The sequence below is a fragment of the Trichoderma gamsii genome (assembly GCF_001481775.2).
Source record: "Trichoderma gamsii strain T6085 chromosome Unknown Scaffold_22.2, whole genome shotgun sequence".
NCBI classification, from domain to species: Eukaryota; Fungi; Ascomycota; class Sordariomycetes; order Hypocreales; family Hypocreaceae; genus Trichoderma; species Trichoderma gamsii.
In genome coordinates, this window is record NW_020171359.1 from 176890 (window position 1) to 198500 (window position 21611).

The window sequence follows — 21611 nt, forward strand, 5'->3', positions numbered from 1 at the left end:
GACCCAGACCGGGTGCCCAGGCTAAGCTCACTCGGTGAGCTCGGTGAGGCATGACCAACTTTTCGGTAAGGCTTCCCCAAACAAGAAAGTGGGTTCTCGCGCCGAAATCTCGATGACAATGACCTGCTGATGACGTTGTGATTGGGCTCCCCCCTGTCCCACCACACGGAACAAAGGTGCCGGCCCCAAAACAACTCTACGGCCAAGCTTGTTTACAGTTGTATGACGCTATTCATGGCTCTGCGATGCCTAATTTGCGGGAGCGTGCAGGGGACCAGGGCCAAGCGTTGAACAATCAGAAGCCGCGTTTGAGGCTTCAGGGCCCTGTTCAGTATGTCAAGGTTGTGACGATGACGGAAGGATTTGCTGTGGCCTGTGACATGGCTGACGTCAGTTTGGGCGACGATCTTGAAATGCTGGGTGATTTGGTGTTGTGAAAATTATTATATTATACGTGGTTGAGCCTGGTGTTGATGCTTGGAGAGAGACGAAGGAACGATCAACCAGTTTTGCTCTGCTCAGCGTCTGATTCTGAGTTGCACTTTGGCAGCACTAGCACTTGAGCGGTGCTTTACCCAGCCGTTTTTTTTTTTTTACCCCTTTGGTGTCTTTTGCTCGGCCTTGCAGCAAATCGACAACCATGGCGCTCTTTGGTGGACGCAGAGCCCGAGCCTCGCCGGGGGCCACTAACGGGGCGACGACGACGACGCCGACGAAGCGTCGAGGATTTGGATTTGGACGTGGTGGTCGCAAGAACCGTCAGGCGTACGCGATGCACACGCGTCCCAGCTTTGGACAGTGGCTCAAGGTTACTTGGCTGGATATCCTGACCATGGTGGCTATGGGCGCTATTGGCCTTGGTGTAAGTGATATCAAGATACTTGTTCAAAGGATATAGCTAACTGTGTTGGATAGGTCTACGAAGCCAAGCCTGCACCGACTCGGTCGTTCCCCGTTACCTTTTCTGACGGCGAGATTGTCTGGCCCGAGTTTGGCTACCCCCTCCGCAAGGAGATTATCCCCATCTGGCTCGCTGCGTTCCTCGCTGCCATCATCCCCATCGCGGTCATCCTGGTGATGCAGATCCGCATCCGCTCCTTCTGGGACGTCAACAACGGTGTCATCGGTCTTCTGTACTCGCTCATCTCCGCCGCCGTCTTCCAGGTCTTCTGCAAGTGGCTCATTGGCGGCCTCCGCCCTCACTTTCTCGACGTCTGCAAGCCGGACATCAGCCGCGTGACCAACCAAGGCCTCGACAGGAGCGGCTTCACGCAAATCTACTACACCCGCGACATCTGCACGGGAGACCCAGACCAGATTGACGACAGCCTGGAGTCGTTCCCCAGCGGCCATACGACGGCCGCCTTTGCGGGCTTCGTCTTCCTGTCCCTGTACCTCAACGCCAAGCTCAAGGTCTTCTCCAACTACCACCCGGCCATGTGGAAGCTCATCGTCATCTACGCGCCCATCCTCGGCGCGGTGCTCATCGGCGGTGCGCTCACTATTGACGAGTTCCACAACTGGTACGACGTGGTGGCTGGCGCCATTATCGGTACTGTCATGGCCTTTTCGGCATACCGCATGACATACGCCGCCATCTGGGACTGGCGCTTCAACCACATCCCGCTGAACCGCGGCGTGGCGTTCCCCTACATGGCTGGCAATGGAGACTTGTTTGGAGCGACGTTTACGAGGCGTGTGGGCTGGGGAAGTGAGAGCTTTGCGGGTCGTGGAGATGGTGTTGGTGCTGCCGGAGTTGGATCTGGTTTTACTCATGACAAGATGGGACACCATGGCAATGGGTACCACAATGGCGTTGATGGCGTGAATGGACATCACAACGGCGTTGGTGCGATTAATGGACATCATGCGAATGGCGTGACTGGAGCGAATGGAGAGTATGCGAACCCGACGGTGCCTAGACGGGCGGTTGGGGGAGAGATGCACCCTCATGGAGATCAGATGGTGTAATGGTTGACTGATTGACTGTCACTGAATAATGTTTTGATGAAAAAGGGAGTGAGAGGTTGTGATGAGCGGCGGATGGAGGATGGGAGATGGAGGAATACGCATAATGACAAGACATAATGACCTGTTTGTCGATGCTTCAACGATAATACCCTTTTTTATATTGATTACGATTATTTCTTAATGGATATTAATTTTCTCTACCTACTCTTGGTGCTCATTTGACATTTGACTTGAACCCACTAGAATCAGGTGTAACCTTGATTCAATAAATAATGTAATCAAGTAAACAGTGATTTCATCTTTTGGCTTTTTTTATATCTTTCTTTCTTTCTTCCTTCCTTTTCTTTTAAACTCCAATGATATACATACTTCTCATAATGTATATACTTAAATTTACTGTAATTCTTTCCGTGGCCACTGTAATAAAGCCTCCCATTCACGACTCAATCCCGCCGTTGCCGCCACCTCTAGTTTCTTCATCACTCCAACAAAGTAATACCGCTGGGGTGCCCGATTCATCACAGCGCACCAATAACAAAATATGACTGCCGCAAATTTATCTCCGCTCTCCAGCAGCTGTATGTATCTACTTGACACTGTTACAGGCCAATCGACGAGGCCGTGCCAGCTCTGAGGCTTACATGAAACCAACTCAGCCCAGCGCTTGAGTGACTTTACCGCATCGTTGTAGAATTCGGCATCTGCGCTGGAGTTCATCTTGGCTGCACAGAAATCGTCGAGGCTTTGGATAGCGCAGAGGACTTGTTCATCTACCGCAGTTTGAAAGCTGTATCTTCGACGGAGAGTCGCTGCGAGCGATCCGGAGACGAGCCGGGAGATGAGCTGCTTGCTTAACGAGCCTGGGTAGCGCATGAGTAGCAGAATAGAGGCGGGGCTGATGGGATGCTTGGCGTAGTCGGCGGCCTGATCGAGGAATAGTATGTCCAAGTTGAATATGATGCAAGCAATGAGGAAGATTAACACGGGCTGCCAGTTGTTGTGATCGATGGTGTGGACACTCCCGCGGAAGAGCTCGGATGCTCGCGTGGAATGCCAGCAGGCGGAAGCGTAATATGCCTGAGCATTCGGTGGGTTCTTGTGGAATATGTGCAAGCTTGAGAGTGCCATGAGTGCGTGCTGGAGGAAGGGGAAGCAGGTTGATGCTTGGACTGCCTCGCGCTGCCAGAGTGCATCGCCGTCAGCAACGAGATCGATGTCGAGACAAGTTTGCTCAGAAAAGTGGTTCATTAACACCATGTTGCGAGCGCTGCCGAATAATGGATCCTGGAGCTGTGGATGTAGGGCTGGATGCTCGTCGGCAAACTGCAGCCTATACGCACGAGTCCCCGGGACTTGAAGCTTGCCGGGTCCGTCGGTTGGATGCGAGCAAGAAGTCACTGCCAGGCTCAGGGACTGATAATCGCACGACACGTCCCTCTTCCAGCAATTGTAGCAGATGGGGGCTTGCAAGTTGCACTAAAGTACTGGGTAAATACATGTAGGTAGCCAGGGCATGTACATGTAAATGGTTGTACTAATGTAGAGGCACATGCTTGTACTTACCTTGACGTGTCGACGTTTACATTGTCCGCATCCATTTCGGGACTTGGCATGGGATCTCCTGGAACCATTGGCCATCTTTCTCGTTCTTTTGCGGGCTGTTGAAAGTTGATGATGAAGCGTCCAGTCCGGTGGAAAGCATCGGCGCCAAAGTCCGATCGGATACTTCGTTATTTAGGTGCATGTGGCGTGGGCAGGGGTTTCGTACACTAAGCCGCATCCATCATCTGTCCAATCCCCACCAACTGGGTTCAAAGGCTTGACTATCTACACGAATTCAACGTTTGTCCTTGTTCCGCCATGTACACGTTGTTTGTTGCTGGTCTATGGTATTCTTAATCATGCTGCAGATGAAACATTATTTATCTCTCGTGAGATAAGTATATGTATTGCGTCGGCTTAGATAGCCATGCCCGTGTCCTGTGCTATTGTTGCCTCCTGAAGCTCGAATCAAGGGCCTCAAAGGTTGAGGGTGGTATGCTAGCATCTTCTATAGCGATTCTAATATCCGAAGAGTCTAGATCTGGTTGGCTGCATGGACCTAGTGCTCACTCTTAGAATGCCACACAAGGTACACGTAGATACTATATCAGGGGTGCGGAGCTTTCAAACACTCCAGTGCGCACAAAGATGAGTTCATGGCCCACCGTTGGAATTCATGATGCGCAATCTGCATTTATAATGCGTATTAGAGGAGATGCCAATTTGTCATCTGTTAATATTTCACTACTCATTAGAGGGCGGCACTCGGAACGCCATGTTGTCCGTCTCCCTCCTTATATAAGAGTCTGGTTAATCCCATAGCTGGATTTTAACAGCACTCAATCATCCAGCCTTTTCAGTTCAATTGCATTTTACAACCGACACCCAAATGCAGCCTCTTTCAATATTGATTGTAGCTGCTGCTCTAGGGCTCGCCAACGCCGGTGTAACTGCCGTTGCCGTGGATGAACCCCGTCCAACAACCGATTCCTCCTATGTTTATCCCAACATCGCGGACATCAGCCACGCCACGTCCTCGCTTGTTGGATTCCTACACAAGTATTTCACCGCCAAGACACTTCGCGATCTGGACACGTTTGCGGGCTATTTCACTCCTGGAAGCCAGGATGTTTACTTCGACGCTACTGTCGGCCTGACGGTACCTCAATCAATCTTGGCTGCTGAATTGGCCGTCTTGTTCAATGCGTCGACTCCTGATGCGAAGTCCTATCCTCTGCGTATCATTGGCGATATGAACAGCGCAGTTGTTCTATCCGTTTCCACGCCCGGCCTCTTCAAAGCAGAAAGCCGTCCTATCTCTGCTGTCGATTTCAAAGATGGCAAAGCAGCCCGATGGATCGATTACTGGGATGGGCGACTCAGTCCGCTCATCAGCGAGCGTGCGCCAGAGAACAAATTCCCAAAGACTTTTGGCGAATCCAACATAACAACAAAGCCCAGTCCGGTCATCTACAAAGTGGCAACCAAGCTGTTCAATGCTTTGACTGCGGGAAACAGCAAGGCAGCGTCAAGCCTCTTTACGAGCGACGCGGTTTTGGAAGACAGATCCTTGCGCACTAGAATCGAAGGCCAGCTGGGTATCGAGCAGTACCTCAACCGATCGCTTCATGGCACACCATACGGACTTGGCTCTAAAATGAGACATGTTGTTGGTGGCGTACAGGGCGGCGCCTATGAGTGGATTGGATCTCCGGCAGCTGGGAGTCCCAACGGCATTACTGCGCTCGAGCTCAACTACCAGGGTCAAATCACAGGATTTTACACCGTCTGGGACTCGTCACGAACCAGCAACCATACAGTCGAGGCTCTAGTGGGATTCGCCGTGGCAGAGTAGCTATTGGAGCATCAGAACACTCCAGCCGCAAGTCGTGAGTAACTCATTCATTTGATCTTGGCTATTTCTACACCATGTTACAAGCCGAGATTCGTTCCCAGACGCTCGACCATCCACGTATGAGCTCACAAGCCACCTCGATCCAGAAATTTTAAACCGGATGTTCAAGTTGGAGTTGGCTGCTTACACTCGCTTAATTGACTCATGTCTACAGCTCAAATTCTCTTCAATTGAAATAATTTTACAAATATAATCTTGTTACTATAACTATTATTATCACTATTATAATTAAATGCTAGTGTTTATATTCGAACCTTTTGCTTGCCATGGATAATTGACAATGCGCAAAATGACAAGACATAGTGACCTGTTTGTAGGTGCGCCAACTATAACGCCATATTTTTATATAATAAGACGGTTTTTCCATCTTGAACTCAGGGCAGTCTTGCATCACGACTCTTACAATTCCGCTCATGCCCCACATTGCCCGCAGACACTAGATACTAGGTTTAAATAGTGACTCCTAATTACTTCTTCTATTCCAAGGCATGACCTCATCTCACGCCAATTCCAAATGGCGATGAGTGGTACAACAGCATCTCAATGCTAAACAAGCTTATACCCAACTTACTCGGCCCTACTCAGCTTCGGCGAGTGACGCTGCCAAATTCGCAAATCGGCGCCCCACCAGCCCGGCACCGACTCCGTAATCGGCAGTCAGTCAATTACCCGCCTGCAACCATTGGCGAATAGCTACAGTGGTAAGAAGAATAGTAAAACCAGAATAGTTATTCATCAATGGAATGCAACGCTGGCTTATGCGATCCATGCCAGTTATTAGAAACAAATAGAAGCTCAATTAGATCAATTTCTCGCATCTAGACCCGCTGGAGTGCTCCGGGCCCGGGTCTCACTAAGACAAAAAAGAGTCAGACCGTCTAGTCCGCTTGGCAAACTCGCCGAGCTACTCCCGGGAATTCAATAGTGAGGAAAAAAAATTGAATAATTAGCTGGCCTCTATTCTACATCTTCTTCTCTCTTATATATCTGTGCCAGAGATTTAATACCCCGTGTCGTTCTTCTCCAATTGACAAGCTCTTGACTGGATAAACTAAGCCAGCTAGTTCCCTTGCAAGGTCCAACTTAAAAACTTTAGCTCGATTCGTGCTATCTTATCTTGGAGATAGCCTCACTCTTTTTTCCCTTCTTCCCTCTTACATATACTCAATCCTACCTCTCCTCTACAACAACAGCTTCAACAGCAACGCCAAAACCACCACCATGTCTTCCACCGGCCACATCCTCACGCTCAGCTGCCCCGACAAGCCCGGCATCGTCCACGCCGTCACCGGCATCTTCGCCTCCAAGGGCCACAACGTGCTCGACCTGCAGCAATTCTCCGACCCCGCCACCAACCACTTCTTCATGCGCGTGCACTTTGGCCCATCCCCCTCAGTCCAAGATGCCGAGTCCACCGCCCACCTCGAGCCCGACTTCCAGGCCCTCGCCGCCGACTACGCCATGAAGTACAACTTCCGCCCGCTCAAGCGCAAGACCCGCGTGCTCATCATGGTGTCCAAGATTGGCCACTGCCTCAACGACCTGCTGTTCCGCATGAAGACGGGCCAGCTGCTGATCGACGTGCCCATCATCGTGTCCAACCACCCGGACTTTGAGCCGCTGGCCAAGAGCTACGGCATCGAGTTCCACCACCTGCCCGTGACAAAGGATACCAAGCAGCAGCAGGAGGAGCAGGTGCTGGAGCTGATCAAGCAGCACAACATCGAGCTGGTGGTGCTGGCGCGGTACATGCAGGTGCTGTCGCCGAAGTTGTGCGAGGCCATGTCTGGCAAGATTATCAACAGTGAGGCCCTTCTTACTCGTCATTTATATGTATTCTTAATAGCTGACACAAACCAGTCCACCACAGCTTCCTGCCCAGCTTCATTGGCGCAAAGCCCTACCACCAGGCCTTTGACCGTGGCGTCAAAATCATCGGCGCCACCGCCCACATTGTCACGGCCGATCTCGACGAGGGCCCCATCATCGAGCAGCGGGTGACTCGCGTCGACCACAGCATGGACCCCAAGAAGCTGTCTGAGGAGGGCTCCACGGTCGAGACGCAGGTGCTGGCCGCGGCTGTGCGGTGGTATGCCGAGGGACGAGTCTTCTTGAACGGACACAAGACGGTGGTCTTTTAATCAACGAAACGGGCGTTTACATGTAAGTTGTCATTGGAGGAGATTATGAAAAACCGGCGATGGAGGAGAGCGAGTCAGTGTATATAGTGAAGATGAATAAGCACCAGTACATATGTGACCATTTTGCAGACTTCTCCATCTATTCTCACAATCCTATTGCTCGTGGGGTTCGTACATGTGTAAGCGAGCCATCAATCATAAATCACAAAAAGTCACCAACAGTCTTGCTAGTGCTGCTGATAGCGTATTCCTTCGACTATTCAAGGCGTATCGAGTACCACACGTAAGCAACTGCCTATAGCAATACTAGTCGGGTATATTGCTGTCACCACCTTGGCAAGGGGGGTAAAGAAAACACCGCCGGTCTGCTCTATCAATTTGATGTGAAAGGTGCCGATGTAATTTTTACCCCACATGCTTAGGTAGTATTCACTATTCGACGAAATGCAGGTCAGAAAACGGAAGTCGGCCGTCGGCCCCTCGCCCTGTTCTGGGATAGATTGGCATGGCCGACGACTCAAGACGATGCCCAGCAATGTAAAAGCAGCCCGTTGGCCTTGTTTTCCACGTTGCGAGACTTGTCTGCTTTCTGTTCGCAGGGTCGTTGAGCATATGCATATCAAATACGCCGTATAACAAGCAGCAACTCTCGTTAAAATGGGCGGAGTGCCGTCCATCCCCACCGACAAAAGCCGGACCGTGCAGGTCATCAGCGCCGGCTACTCGCGCACCGGCACCGTGTCCATAGCGCTGGCCCTGGAGAAGCTGCTTGACGGGCCGGTCATGCACGGGGGAACGCATTTGTTTGGCCGAGAGGACGGTGAGTCGAACTTGATGACCTGCGTGAAAGAGGGAGACTTATACGATAATATGCTAGCATATGCCAAGCTCTGGTGCGACATCTTTGCCAACCGCAACAACAAGCCCGTCCTGATGAAGCTGCTCCGAGAGGCCACCGCCGGCTTCGTCGCCCTCACCGATAATCCCTCCATTGCCTTTGTCACGGAGCTGGCCGAGCTGTATCCCGACGCCAAGGTGATTGTTGTGGAGCGCGACGCAGACCGCTGGATGAAGAGCATGGCGTCCTTGCTTGAGGGGGCCAACATGGACACCTGGTGGTTCGTCAAGCTGCTGGTGTGGCCTTGTCCGACCTGGAGGTGGGCGCCCATCTTTTTGCAGGGAATTCAAGACCGGTGAGTTTATATCAGACATTAGTGCTTGGATGTTCAGCAGTTGACATCTTGATGGAACAGCGACGAGGAGCGTTTTGGAATGTCATGGAACAAGGGATGGTCTGCAGGCAAGTATAATACTAGTGTTGTCACTGCTTCGTGTATTTGGTCCCCTTCACTGCTAACTCTGTGATTTGATAGAAACTCTGTCCGTATACAACGGCTGGGTCCGCAAACACATCGCCCCAGAGAGGGTCCTCACCATGAAGCTCACAGATGGCTGGGAGCCGCTGGCCAAGTTTCTCGACAAGCCGGTTCCTGACGAGCCGTTTCCTCACGCCAACGACGGCGAGACCATGCGGAAATATGCAAAGAGCTTGTTCCGCAAGGCGACACTTGTCTGGGTGGGCATTTTGGGGAGCACAGTGACGGCGGCAGGCATCACGTATATAACATGGAGGAGGTGGTGAGGATGCGTCTGCTACTGGTGTCGTATATTGGCCGCTGACTGGAGTTGATATATAGATGTACATGTGTGTACGGATGAATGAACGAAGTTGAAGAGTAAACGGGTCCTACATGGGTACAAAGAAGCATGACATGGGATGGAGATGACTTGCAGCAATAAGTGACAAAATCACGTGATATGACATGTTGGCTGAAGCAAATTAGACCGACCTGTTGGATCCCCCGCTGCTTTGAAATGCCTTGTCTGATCCAATTGAATTTGGTTTGATGAAACTGGTTTATACATCTGCGTTGTCCTGGCTACATCGATTGACTTTGGCGCCGGCCTGCATCCAGCCATGTGGTGGGTAGTCCAGGGTACCGACATGGTTCAAGCCACCGTTTTGTGAGATTGCTCGATTGTTGACACTCTCTCAGGCATAGGTCTGTGACCACTGATTGGCCAACGACAATGACCCCGGGGACTTAAAATGTCAGCGCGCCAAACACGAGAAACTTTGGGGGCAGCGGATGCTGTAAATTTAAAACCAGATTATGGTCCCTAATGCAGGTGCAAAAGTATGTGAGGTGCTAACAATAAGCAAACTCTGCACCAAACGAGCTGGTGGTTGGTGCAGTAAACAAACAGATGGTGGCATATACTTAACAGCGAGCGGATTGGCCCTTTGTTTATCCTCCATAGCAACCCGCTGCTTACAGATAGTACTGCCATCACCTGTTTACATGCAGTATATGTAATCCAGCATTAACAAATCATCACCACACCTTTGATGGTTGCTTACAGTTCCTGCTTAGCGTCCCTGTCCAAAACCCCCATCCTGTTCCGCTTCAATCTCCCATCTCCATCTCATCTTATCCCGTCACGGGTCCTGCTGTCAATACCACCATCACTGCTGCTGTCCCCTTTTTCTGGGACTCTTCTGGGACTAACACCGCAGTTGTCAGCATCTCCATCAGACAGCGTCAAAAGCCGCACAGCAATTTCCCTCTCGCTGGGCATCAGTGCTGTTAGTGGTCCGCCAGCAGCTATAGGGCTCTGTCAGGCAGCGCACAGCCCACGGCGCCTCTATAATTCCGGCCCGGACCTCTCAGCTCCCTTTGGCGCCAAATCATCCCCAGCCAGAAACCCCTGCTAGCCTTTGCACCATAATTGCTCTACAGCACCCCTCATCATCTTGAATTGCTTGATTTGATGCTCATCTCCAGCCATTCAACCTGCGCTCTGGACTTCTGATCGCGACTTGTTTTCCTTTGTTCTCTTTCCGGCAATCGCAGCTTTCTCTCCTTCGTTCTCTTATCATTTCTCTTTTTGCCTCAATCTTGTTTTAATGCTCTGCGCCTCTTGGCCGACTTCGACGCCCAACCCAACTTGATGCCCTCCACGATCCGATCCGAGACCCAAACGAACAACAACCAACCCGCCCTTCTTTAATCTCACTTTACGCCTTCATTTCATACCGCCCGCCCTTCTTTTTATCGATACCATAATCGGAATCATCATCATAATCACCATCATTGTCGACGTCTGCCGAATCTAATCTTCGACGCTTCACAATTGAACCACCGACCTAGCACCAACTATTGCGGCCCGCTCATTTCAGCTCCACGACGCCGCCGCCGTCGATAGCCTGGAGATGGATTTCTCCCAGCAGCAAGACTTTCTCCCCTCACACGACGCCGACACGAGTATGATGAGCCAAGGCCCCGACGACGTCATGGGCGGCTTCGACGGCGCATCCGACGCCGCGCACAGCAACGGCTACCACCACCAGCAGACGCCGTCGCTCGACAACAGCCTCTCCGGCAGTGTCAGGCACGACGAGGACTCGCCCAGCCGCCAGACACCGCCCGTCGGGGGCCCCTCGTCGCTGTCGAGACCGGCCAGCGGCCTCTCGAACCCGGCGGCTCCGTCGTACAACGACTACCGGCCCAGCTCTGGCGACCAGTCCAACGGCCGCAACCATGTCGTGATCAAGGTCGGCATGGTGGGCGATGCGCAGATTGGCAAGACGTCGCTCATGGTCAAGTACGTCGAGGGCAGCTGGGACGAGGACTACATCCAGACGCTGGGCGTCAACTTTATGGAGAAGACCATTTCCATCCGCAACACCGAAATCACCTTTTCCATCTGGGACCTGGGCGGCCAGCGCGAGTTTGTCAACATGCTGCCGCTGGTGTGCAACGACGCCGTCGCCATCCTCTTCATGTTTGACCTGACGCGCAAGAGCACGCTCAACAGCATCAAGGAGTGGTATCGCCAGGGGCGCGGATTCAACAAGACGGCTATCCCCGTCTTGGTCGGCACCAAGTACGACCACTTTGTCAACTTTCCCATCCAAGACCAGGAGGAGATTTCCAATCAGGTAAGCAACATTGGCGCCATTGTATCTGACAGCGTTGCTAACCTCACTCAGGCGAGACGGTTTGCCAAGGCCATGCGCGCATCATTAATCTTTTCAAGTACAAGCCACAGCATCAACGTACAAAAGGTTGGTTGCCTCTTCATACGGCATACGCTGCTCTGCGGTGACTAATTGACGAATTACAGATTTTCAAAATTGTTCTTTCCAAAGCGTTCGATCTCAAATGCACCATTCCCGAAATCGAAAATGTCGGCGAGCCCTTGTTATTATATCAGTCTGTCTGATCCAATCCATCATTCCGCGGCGCTTCTTCTTTTCAAATGCTCAATCGACACTTCTTCCCACACCCGATTACTTGTTTTATGATGTCAGCATTAAATCATGACATTGCTGCACATGCTATAGCCCGCATAGCCCGCGATACAGCACCATTTACGCACTTTAAATCAGCGACGCAGACGATCGCATCATCACTTTGAGCATAAAGAAACACGCATTTCCAATCAGAAAAAGAGGCGTTGAAATACAATTTGTACTTCTAACATGCGCTTGCAAAAGAGTGCCATCACAGTCTTTCTCGGTTGCTCATCACATCCGTCTTTACCACGCTTATAGCGGACACAGCATCACATGAGGTGGCCCTCTTTTTTACCTTGAAACAAACATTGGCGATGGCTTACCGAGGCGCACATGGTGCGGGAGCGACGCCACCTACCCTTGACCAACAAATACTACTAAGATTTGGATTTTGGAAGAATGCTACAATGGAACGGAGGGAGAAATTGTGTTGCTTTTTTATCCTTTTTTTTTTTAACTACCTATATTCTTTTTGTATTCTGTTTCTTCTTTTTCTTTTGCTTCTTTAACAGGGACCTCTAGGTATTTGAAAGGGCGCTCGATGGAAGGGCAAATAAATGAGAATTAGAGAGAAAGAAAAAGGGGCCCTCTTCTTTTGTTTTCTTTTGTAGAGTGCCTCTCCTACTTGCGAGTTTTAAGATCAAGGGACGGAGATGGATCGATGCATACTTAGGTATCAGGTTGGAGAGGAAGGCATTGGCTGGGCCAGGTTCTTTTGCTATCCATCTACTTCTCAGCTTAATATGATGGTCCCATGAAGAATATTTACGCTCATGTTTGTGTTTGTGTGATGCATTTCGCATTCTGGCCGCGCCTATCAAAGGATATAGGATACCGCAGGTGTTGATGGAAGTTATGATACATTACTTCTTCACGGAGCAGTATAGTAGAGGATTGTCGTTCCCCGAATTTTGTATATTCCGTACATGTGCAGTAATATGACCTAACTGCTAGAACCCCCTAAGAGTATCCGATATCTCCTCTAGACTGCTATTCTCCTTACGCGAAGAGATGAGATTGTCCTTTTTTGTCCGTTTTTCAATATCATAGCATCCTAGCCTTCAGCCTAGTCGGCATGGCCATCATCTGTTGAGAAATACCCACGATGAACTAAGCAACATAATCCCGACTCTGCCCCTCTTTCCCCTGCCTCCGAGAGACAACCTTCTCCGTGTGCCTGCTTCCTTTTATAGACACTGCCGAGAAGAACTTATCTCCATTCGCCTTCCACATATCTCCTCAGAGACAGTCTTCGCTCTGCACCTGTCTGCTGTATCTCTTGTCTCTCACTCCACCAACTTCTCGTCGCGGACTCTCCACCACGGGACGAATAGTGGCATCGCTATCTCTTCCCCAGGTGCGAACAGTCGAAGGTGTCTGCGGTGGAGGCGGGTAGACATCAATGCTGCGAGCAAGGGGAGGGCGAGTGACGGCTCGTTCAGGCACAGCTTCCATAGGCGACAGGGCATCGTATCCTGCCAGGCCAAGAACAAGATCACCCTGGTTGGGCATCACAGTGACGATGCCATCAGAGGTGAGTTGCATTTCCGGAGCGTCCTGTTCGTAGCTGTGGTGGTAGTCGTAGTCGGAGACCATGGCGGTAGCAGTAGGCGTAGTTCTAGCTGCGATGGCTGCGTCGTTGTTTTGCATACCGTACGGGCTTTGACGTTGATACTGAGGCTGGGCAGTGTTGAGCGGGATTCCGCGCAGAGTCTCTTCCGAATCAGTAGCCCAGTATGCCCACGCGTCAATTTCGTCATCCACCTCGACAATGCCGTTGATGATAGTGACCTGTTGGCCTTGAGAACCAGAGATGTAGATGGATCTCGCCACTTCATAGCCATGAGCACCGCGGCGAGCTCGGTAATAGAATCCACCGCCATCTTCGGCAGCCGCAGCAGCAGCAACTCGTCGACGATAGGCAGCGCCTTGACAGTCGAAGCATTCTTTGGGAATGAGGAGATAGACGATACCAAGAAGGACGTTGAGAAAGATGAGAACAGCCAGGATGATGGCGATGACGAGGTAGACGGAGGCGGGCTTGTGCTCGTCGTCTGAGGAAGCCATGATGACGGAGTGCCGATGTCGGGTTTGAGCCAGAATGCTCTGGGTTTGATAGATGTTGGAAGCTGATGGAAGAGGAGTGACAAGAAATCAAAGAGAGTTGCTGGCGATGATGACCAGCTCGCAGTTGCTCTCGCAAGAAAAGGCTTTGGGGGAGCGAAGCTGATACGGTTGAGAATCAGAAAACGCGTATGAGCAAGAAAAAGCCTGAAATTTCAAAAGACCGGATAGAAATTCTCAATTTCTCTTTTTTGTCGCCTGATCACGTTGAGCGGCTGGCAGCTGGCAGGAGCGGCTGGCAGCCCTCTTGCCATTTTGCCATGGCAACTGTGCCTGCATATTCTAAGTCATGTGAATGATTCTTGCTTCATACATGTAGCTGAAATATGAGAAGGAGGGGACTTTACCATAAAAGCAAAGTTAATGAGCATCTGTATGAGGGCCTTAGGTGCTGCTATAATTCATGGCATGGCAGACATAATGCAAGTGGAAGGATGATCTGCGTCAAGCAATCGACCTTCTCCTCCAGAGGATTAGGTAATCCGTCTATTGAATATCCCATCCCTCTATAAACCGACAACTCTGCATCTGTTTCCCTTTCACCATCTTATATCACAATCGCACAGTCTATCGTATCGATAACCACCTGCGCATACAGAAAGGTACGTACCCTGCCAATCTAGATCCCTGCACCCTCCACTGAACACTCCCACCAATAGCGGCATCCCCTCCATTCTAGCCAATGGTTCCGCCGAGAATACGTGTATACGCCCGCCCACCAGGTCCTCTTTTTCAGGGCACTCCAGCCTTTGGGTCTCGGTAATTATTTCTATACGTGTATTCCTGGACGACACTTGGATTTTTACTTTTTTCAAACCTTTTGCAGATCTGCTCCGTATTTTTAGAATCCCATTCTCAAGTGCATGTTCTCCGTAATCTTTGTTCGGGTAAAAGAAATTCCAGTCAAGTGCAGTGTACAAAGTACATGTACCAAGCATCAAGAACGTTGGTGCCGTCTGTTTGCTGCATGCAGCCAAATGATATCGTCACATGCAAAACACCAATCAGGCTCGGGCTCTGCATCTCCGCTGCATCCATTGGCACCTGCTCCCATTCTCATTGTTCAGTAAAATACCATGTTTATTGCAGCGACAGCAATTGCCGCGAAATATTAAATTGTCGTATCACGACGTCGTATTACCAGCAGACGCAAGCAAGCCCCTTACCGGGGTCAGTGCGCAATGTAACCTCATTTTCAGCACCAACCCAGCCAGAAAAGACCAGTCACAAAATCAAGGGAACACAAGCCACAGGCATACGCAACAAAGAAAGTAAAATCATCTGCATGTGTTTCATAGGCAGCATCATCTCGCATTTGATAGTATTGGGGTCACAGAGGGGCCGGCTTATTACCGCCGCTTCTGTGCTTCAAGCAGGTATCCCTCTATCTAGGTAAATTGACAAACAAAACTCGCATCCGAGGCTGGCACTCGTACAAGAGGCGTAATTCCATTCAGTTTGCCTCTCCTGCGTTCATCTCTACCGTAGTTGCGCTCCAAACATTGGGGCTGAAATCCACAACTCCCTTAACGCCCGGCTATGATATGAAGTTCTATGCCGCCGCTTTCGCACGACAATACGCGATTAAAGACAAACAAATTCAACAAAAGTAAAAAGAAGTAGAAGAAGAAGAAGAAAAAGAAAAGAAGAAGAAAAGATAAGAAGATGGAGGAAAAAGTATGGTGACATGTACACAATACAAGGCCATTAGAGAGGATAGATTGATGCTAGCAGAACGCCAGATCAGATTCGTCGTTTGATGGAGACATGTATCTTGGAGGTGTGTGGTGTGTGATACTCGTAGAGGCTTGATTTTGTCGTTGTACATAAGGCGTTTGAGATAAAAGGAGGTGTGACGTTTCGTGGTCGGCCGCATCGTCGCCAGCATCATGTTTGCGTTCAGTCCGATTTCTTGCTGCCCCAAACGGGGGCACCCACAGCTTTGCTGATACCGAGGCCAATGCTGACGGCGGCTCCCACAACTAAGACGATGATCAAGATCTTGCAGATGATTTTGTTGCGCGCGCTCAATCTAGCCATCGGGGTGCAGCGGGTGCGCTGCATCTTGGCGTGCTTGGCCTGCTTCTTCCAGTGGTCCTTTCCGGGCCATACAGGGCAGTTCGCGGCGGCATCCATGGTCATGCTTTTCCGGCCTGACTTATCGAGAGAGCTGTGCGAGTTGAGGGCCTCGATGTCTGCGTCAAAGGGGTTGGTCGTTGTCTTTTCGGAGTGTGGGTTGGATGTGATGCTGGTGACGGAGCTGGCATGTGTTGGGACAGCATAAACGCCCACGGTAGGGGTCAGCGCCTTGTCGGGCACAGAAACCTCCACGGTGACCTCGGTCGTGAGGACAACGCTGGCAGTAGACTGCCTCTTGTTATCGAGAGAAGACATGATGGCGAATAGAGATGGCGAGGGATTGAGAAGTTGTGTGAGGAGTGGTCAAGTTGAGAATGAGCCTTGTCAGGCTAAGTGATGCCGAGAATCGAGCAGGCGAGCAAAGAGAGTATCCAAGGAATAGAGTCTGGGAGGAAGATTAGCTTTTTGCATTTAAGAAGAAAAAGAAGACGATAAGAGAAGCAACGTTAAAATGTGGGCAGACGAAAGGGCAAAAATCTAATTGTATGGAGAGCGCCCGACTGCAGCCACAGTTTGCATGTCACGAGGAGTGCTCCATACGATATGGACGCATACGGAATATCATACCTCTGAGTAGCGTGGCACAACGAATGGAGATTGCGCAGTGTCGGTGGTGGAAATGGAACGGAAATTAAGTTGCCAAGATGTCTGGGTGGCGTAGAGAAGATAAAGCAGTGCGTAAAGTCTGCGGCAATGGTTGAAGAAGAGAAGAAGAAGAAGGAGAGAATGTGGTTCGATGCAACCACGATGAAGGGATTCAGTCCGATTTAGATGCTGGACATTTGGGAGCTTGGACCTCTGAGCAGACAATAGGAAGTCGTCAAATTGGACCGAAGCAAATTGATTGCTCAGATGAGATTCTTTGTGCAAGAAGAACAAAGAAATCTGGATCCAGCTCGAGCTACCGAGAATGAGAGAATCGTGGAGAGAAGGTCGAGGAGCGAGAGCGGCAGTGATATTGGAAAAGAGGGAGGCGAGCTGATGGTAGGAGATACAGCGCCTCTGCAGCTGATGGCGGGCGTCGTACAAGTACGGGGTACAGAGGACAAGGTTGCGTGCAGGTACAGGTGCGGTGCTTGGCGCTAGCGTTAGCGGATGGGGCAAACAAGAACCAGAGCGTTTGCAGCTGGGAGCAGAGACAATGTCCACATGTACTTGCGAGTACGGTGTCTCGCAGCGGGAGACTGCAGCTCGCCAAGTATTACCCTCGTATATCAACAGCTGCTTTAGTACAGTAGCGCTTCATTTGGTACATTTACTACTAGCAGTACTTATGTCCTAGTTTAGCCATGTCTGCTATACCTTGCTTCCATCTTCTCGCCAGTCTGGCATCAGGTACAGGTACCAATCGATCACAACTCGCTTCGTCTTCTCCTGCGCAACAAGATAATTGCAGCCAGGGCCAGCGAGATTGCGTCGCCCAACGCAGGTGCCGCTCGGGCCATGCAGGGCCTAGAACGGCGCTAGCAGCGCCCACTAACGGTCGGCCTTCCGCCACGTTTAGCGCCCCTGGGCCGCCTGGGCCTCTGCCTCTAGCGCACCTAGTGCCCTGCAGCAGCTCGCAGCCGATGCTGCTAGCGCTATAAAAGCACCAGATGCGAGCAGCACTAGTGCAGATACAGAGGGGCGGGTTCTGGAGCGTTTGCAGGGATGGGGGGCGAAACGTGCCTAGATGAAAGGATTTGGCGTGGGCATGGGCCTGGCTCGCATAAGAAAAGCAGATGATGGCTGATTTCCTTTGACCCAGAGTGCTGGACTCTGGGTGGCATTGCCTACAGGTACAAGTAGACGTTGAGATGGGCAGTATTGCATAGCAGCAGAGCAGACAAGTGAAGCAGATGCTATCAAGATTTCATATCAGATGCATGTGATGCTTTGTGCGGTGAGTGATGAAAGCGGCGTGACACAAGCACTGCCCAACTGTCTCTCTTTTCTCTCCTCCGCCTTCATCCTCTTTCCACATGTCTCGGCCCCCCCTTGGCGAGTACGAATACACCACGCCGTTTCAACAGGACTCTGCAGATGACGATGCGACATGGCATGATGCCACAGATAACGCTACTTCGCAACGTCGGCACGGCTATTCGCGCTGGGTTGCAGGCCACGGAGCATATATACCAATTCGTTTGCCATGCTGGAGGATGTTCTCCGTGCCAACGTAGCCTTGACATCAGAACTTCAGAGGCGAACCATCAATTCATCCCCGCCGGTTTCTCGCTGCTTTCTCCCAGGCTGGCCAGGATCCCCCTCCCCTCTCTGCGGCCATTATCCCGGACGACCACGCGCGTTTGCCGTCCTGCTACTGGACCGAGTGCCTGGCATCTGCCAATTCGCCTCCCATTTGCGAGTACGAACGGTCCCTCTCGCAGGCCCATCTCTATCTGGTGCTGTGCTAGAGGGCTGCTAGAGGCCGTATCCATTCGGCGCTGCCCGTGTCCTTAGTCATGTAGTGCAGATTGGCTCCAGGCTGGGGGTGCCTCGCATCGCAATCGTGCAATGTATCGCTGCTTTGTGAGAGGTGGCTGCATGAACGTTGCATGGCTTGAGGGCCGTTCCTCATTCACTCGTGGCGACAGACACTATTGGCCAGCTGCATGTTTCTCTTCATCTTCTCTCTTCTGCGTCCCTCCATCTTGTTCCCGTCTTCCCCCTGAGTGAACGAAACAGCCCCTGGCCACCCATGGGGATCGCCACTGGCCTTTGATAACGAAGCGCTGCCAGTTAAATGACTGACGACATGAGATACGCGCTTGGCACACAGGCCACTCTGCACGAATCATGGCATCAGTTGTCCCGTCCGATCATCACAGCGCACAGTCTTGATCGGTTCACGCTTGCCATGCAGATTGCAGCTTACACTGCTCAACTAAGCTCATCAACGCAACTCAACCGAAAACCATTGAAGCCTTATCCCACAAGGCGAGTCATTCTTTGCTCACGCTCAGGGGCTCGACTCTCTGGCCCGAGTTTCAAGACGCTCTGTGGCGTGGCCCGTGGCGCCAGGTGTGGATGCCCGTGGCCCAATCCCCGCGTTTTGAGGTGCCCATTTCGGCAGTTTGTTCCAGGCTCTGGATGTGCTAGAAGCGCTGCTAAGGCCTGTTAGCAACGCGGACTATCGAGATGTGGCTTCTTAGTGCGCAAGTAACTTTATCTTGTGATGCAAAAGCGTCGTTTCTATCAATATAGTGACATGCATGCGCTATTTTGTGGTTCTTTGATTCCACGAGACGTATTCAACGTCTGTCATTGTGGGAGCAAAAGTACATTCAACTAACGCCAGTGGCTGTCGCTAACGAAGTTGTTGCTCTCCGCCGGATCTCGGCCCCTCAGCGCCTGGTTACTCTTCATATAGACTCGAGTCATTAATTTGTAACTGTCCTAATACTGCTCAAACAAAGCACTATCCTCACGATAACAACAAAGGAACCGAGACAGAATCTCATCTCACCGACAACTCGCCAGACAATATATCTCGAGTGCTCCTTAGTCTCAGCTGGTGCCCCCTAAAAATGTCTCAGTCATTGAAAGAGCCAATTTGCTGTCTGAGAGCTGCAGTTGGCGTAACTGTCTATGCCTCAATACCACCAGCTGCAGGTTTACGGCATCTGAGTATTTCTAAGACCTCTCAAGATGCCCGACAACACATTCTTATCAGCAACCGGACATGAGCAATACGAGCCATATTACATGCAACGATCTTTCTGTATCTTCTTCATATCACCGAGTGCGAAGCTCATGGAGCGTGCAACAGGGTGCTGTTACAGGCCACATCTAGCGAGTGCAGGCGCGGCCTGAGCATCGCAACTTGGCAGCTACCCAAGGCGATGTACAGTTTAGGGCAAGAATGCACGTACACTGCAAGTACACTGATCGATCGGGCAATCACTCCCAAGAGCTTCTCGACTACCTCACATATGAGGCCGCCGCTTCCCTTCGCTTAATTCTCGCTCCTCTCTTTCCATACCTGCGACCAGATCCGTAGGCGTGTTATTGTCTTTCTACTCAACTCACAGATTCTGCTTCTCTCTTCTTCACCATTATCGCCATCATCGCTTTCTCCACCCCATTTTTGCTCTCGTTATCAACTTGACTGTCCCCAGAATCATCACTATTCGCCAGCTTTGACCATTCAGCTCTCGCTCTCTTTGTTCTACCAGCTTCCCGTTTGCTGAACTGACTTCACTTGCCTTTACCCCGTCTTCTTGGGCCACGTCGCTCTCATTCTGCTCTCTCGTCTGCTTGTTAACTATGGACCAACCAGCAGCTCGTCAAAATGTGCCCAATCCCTGGATCCGGTGACCTGCAGTCGCGGATAAACTCGTTCCCAAACAACCTCAAATTCGTCCATGGCGTCGACAATGCGCGTCTCCAGGGGGGCCAAACCCCATGGGTATATGGCAGAGATGATGCCACGGCCGCCTGCTGCCTTGGATGCCCCTCCGAGAGCGTTTTCTGCTGCTGTTACAGCTACTCGCGGACGTGGACTCGGCTGGAGATGGCCGCCAGTGGCCGAGATGCCACCAACATACCTGAGATTCGCACTTGCAATTGCGACTGCGCTGGGTTTGCACTAGGTTTCCCATGTATGTCTTCTTGGTGCCGGCTTCAGCCAAGGACGTGAGCACACTAACAATGTCGTAGTCTACGCATTCTGCCTTGGCTCGCTGCAAAAGTCCGTCCGCAGGCACTACGGCATTGACGGCGATGACTGTCAAGACTATTGCGATGCCTGCTTCTCTCCGCGTCGAACTCTTGTACGAGCTGAAGGAGAGATCATCTTCCGCGAGCAAACCCGAAGTGGCAATCAAGGCGAAAAGGTGGAAGACTCGCAGTATCTCTGCTACGATCAAATGGCCTATCCCATCAAACAAGCGCAGCTTACTCCAGCAGCTCGTCCACCGGCCGCTCCTCGTCAACTAGCCGCTCCTCGTCAACTGGCCGGCCCCGTGCAAGTCCAAGGTAATCCGTATCAGTACACTGTGCAAGCCAGTGCCCAGCCCCAGCTTCAGCCCCCTAGGGCCACCATTCGACGGCCTATGCACACCTTGGAAGACGACTTTGCCACGGCGAGCACAGCCAAACAACACGATCATGCTCTTGGCGACGACATGGAGAGCGCGGCTCTTACCGTGCCTACCCCTCACGACCTGGGGGCCACATCACCGCGACCAGTGCCTGTGAAGAACGAAACTGGGTAGGATCCCGTTGTCCCAGAAAATCCTGCTGTTGGCGTTGCTCATTTCTTTCAGGCCGATGCCATCCTCTCAATGGACAGCTCCCATCGCTCGCTAGACTCCCATGAGCTCTACTTCGACGCATCTCTCGCAAATTCTGTGCAGATCGATGCTATTGATCACGCAGTTGCTGGTGGATCGGGGCATTATGTAGAGGCTGATCAAGTGATGAATCCTATTGCAAG

The 21611-nt window shown here is 51.4% G+C and overlaps 8 protein-coding genes across 8 annotated transcripts; 5 read left to right on the forward strand and 3 right to left on the reverse strand.

Annotated features, from left to right (window-relative positions):
- Positions 1-640: 640 nt before the first annotated feature.
- On the forward strand, positions 641-1971 carry TGAM01_v206476 (phosphatidic acid phosphatase beta; the record flags this gene model as incomplete). The annotated part of the gene is made up of 2 exons (XM_018801755.1): positions 641-862; positions 916-1971. The coding sequence occupies 2 exons, from the start codon at positions 641-643 to the stop codon at positions 1969-1971; spliced, it is 1278 nt and encodes a 425-aa protein (XP_018665070.1).
- Positions 1972-2172: 201 nt separating this feature from the next.
- On the reverse strand, positions 2173-3569 carry TGAM01_v206477 (hypothetical protein; the record flags this gene model as incomplete). The annotated part of the gene is made up of 3 exons (XM_018801754.1): positions 2173-2210; positions 2613-3301; positions 3535-3569. The coding sequence occupies 3 exons, from the start codon at positions 3567-3569 to the stop codon at positions 2173-2175; spliced, it is 762 nt and encodes a 253-aa protein (XP_018665069.1).
- Positions 3570-4402: 833 nt separating this feature from the next.
- Positions 4403-5368, forward strand: TGAM01_v206478 (hypothetical protein; the record flags this gene model as incomplete). Its single annotated transcript, XM_018801753.1, has 1 exon — positions 4403-5368. One exon carries the CDS (start codon positions 4403-4405, stop codon positions 5366-5368), a length of 966 nt encoding a protein of 321 aa, XP_018665068.1.
- A 1281-nt stretch (positions 5369-6649) lies between these two features.
- TGAM01_v206479 (formyltetrahydrofolate deformylase) lies at positions 6650-7569 on the forward strand (the record flags this gene model as incomplete). The annotated part of the gene is made up of 2 exons (XM_018801752.1): positions 6650-7232; positions 7289-7569. 2 exons carry the CDS (start codon positions 6650-6652, stop codon positions 7567-7569), a joined length of 864 nt encoding a protein of 287 aa, XP_018665067.1.
- A 657-nt stretch (positions 7570-8226) lies between these two features.
- TGAM01_v206480 (rab family, other) lies at positions 8227-11856 on the forward strand (the record flags this gene model as incomplete). The annotated part of the gene is made up of 8 exons (XM_024549876.1): positions 8227-8762; positions 8823-8884; positions 8943-9145; positions 9741-9767; positions 9994-10216; positions 10782-11572; positions 11624-11698; positions 11758-11856. 8 exons carry the CDS (start codon positions 8227-8229, stop codon positions 11854-11856), a joined length of 2016 nt encoding a protein of 671 aa, XP_024405350.1.
- Positions 11857-13168: 1312 nt separating this feature from the next.
- TGAM01_v206481 (hypothetical protein) lies at positions 13169-13996 on the reverse strand (the record flags this gene model as incomplete). Its single annotated transcript, XM_018801750.1, has 1 exon — positions 13169-13996. The coding sequence occupies one exon, from the start codon at positions 13994-13996 to the stop codon at positions 13169-13171; it is 828 nt and encodes a 275-aa protein (XP_018665065.1).
- A 1956-nt stretch (positions 13997-15952) lies between these two features.
- Positions 15953-16447, reverse strand: TGAM01_v206482 (hypothetical protein; the record flags this gene model as incomplete). The annotated part of the gene is made up of 1 exon (XM_018801749.1): positions 15953-16447. One exon carries the CDS (start codon positions 16445-16447, stop codon positions 15953-15955), a length of 495 nt encoding a protein of 164 aa, XP_018665064.1.
- Positions 16448-20465: 4018 nt separating this feature from the next.
- Positions 20466-21484, forward strand: TGAM01_v206483 (hypothetical protein; the record flags this gene model as incomplete). The annotated part of the gene is made up of 3 exons (XM_018801748.1): positions 20466-20775; positions 20834-21386; positions 21442-21484. The coding sequence occupies 3 exons, from the start codon at positions 20466-20468 to the stop codon at positions 21482-21484; spliced, it is 906 nt and encodes a 301-aa protein (XP_018665063.1).
- Between the last annotated feature and the right edge of the window lie 127 nt (positions 21485-21611).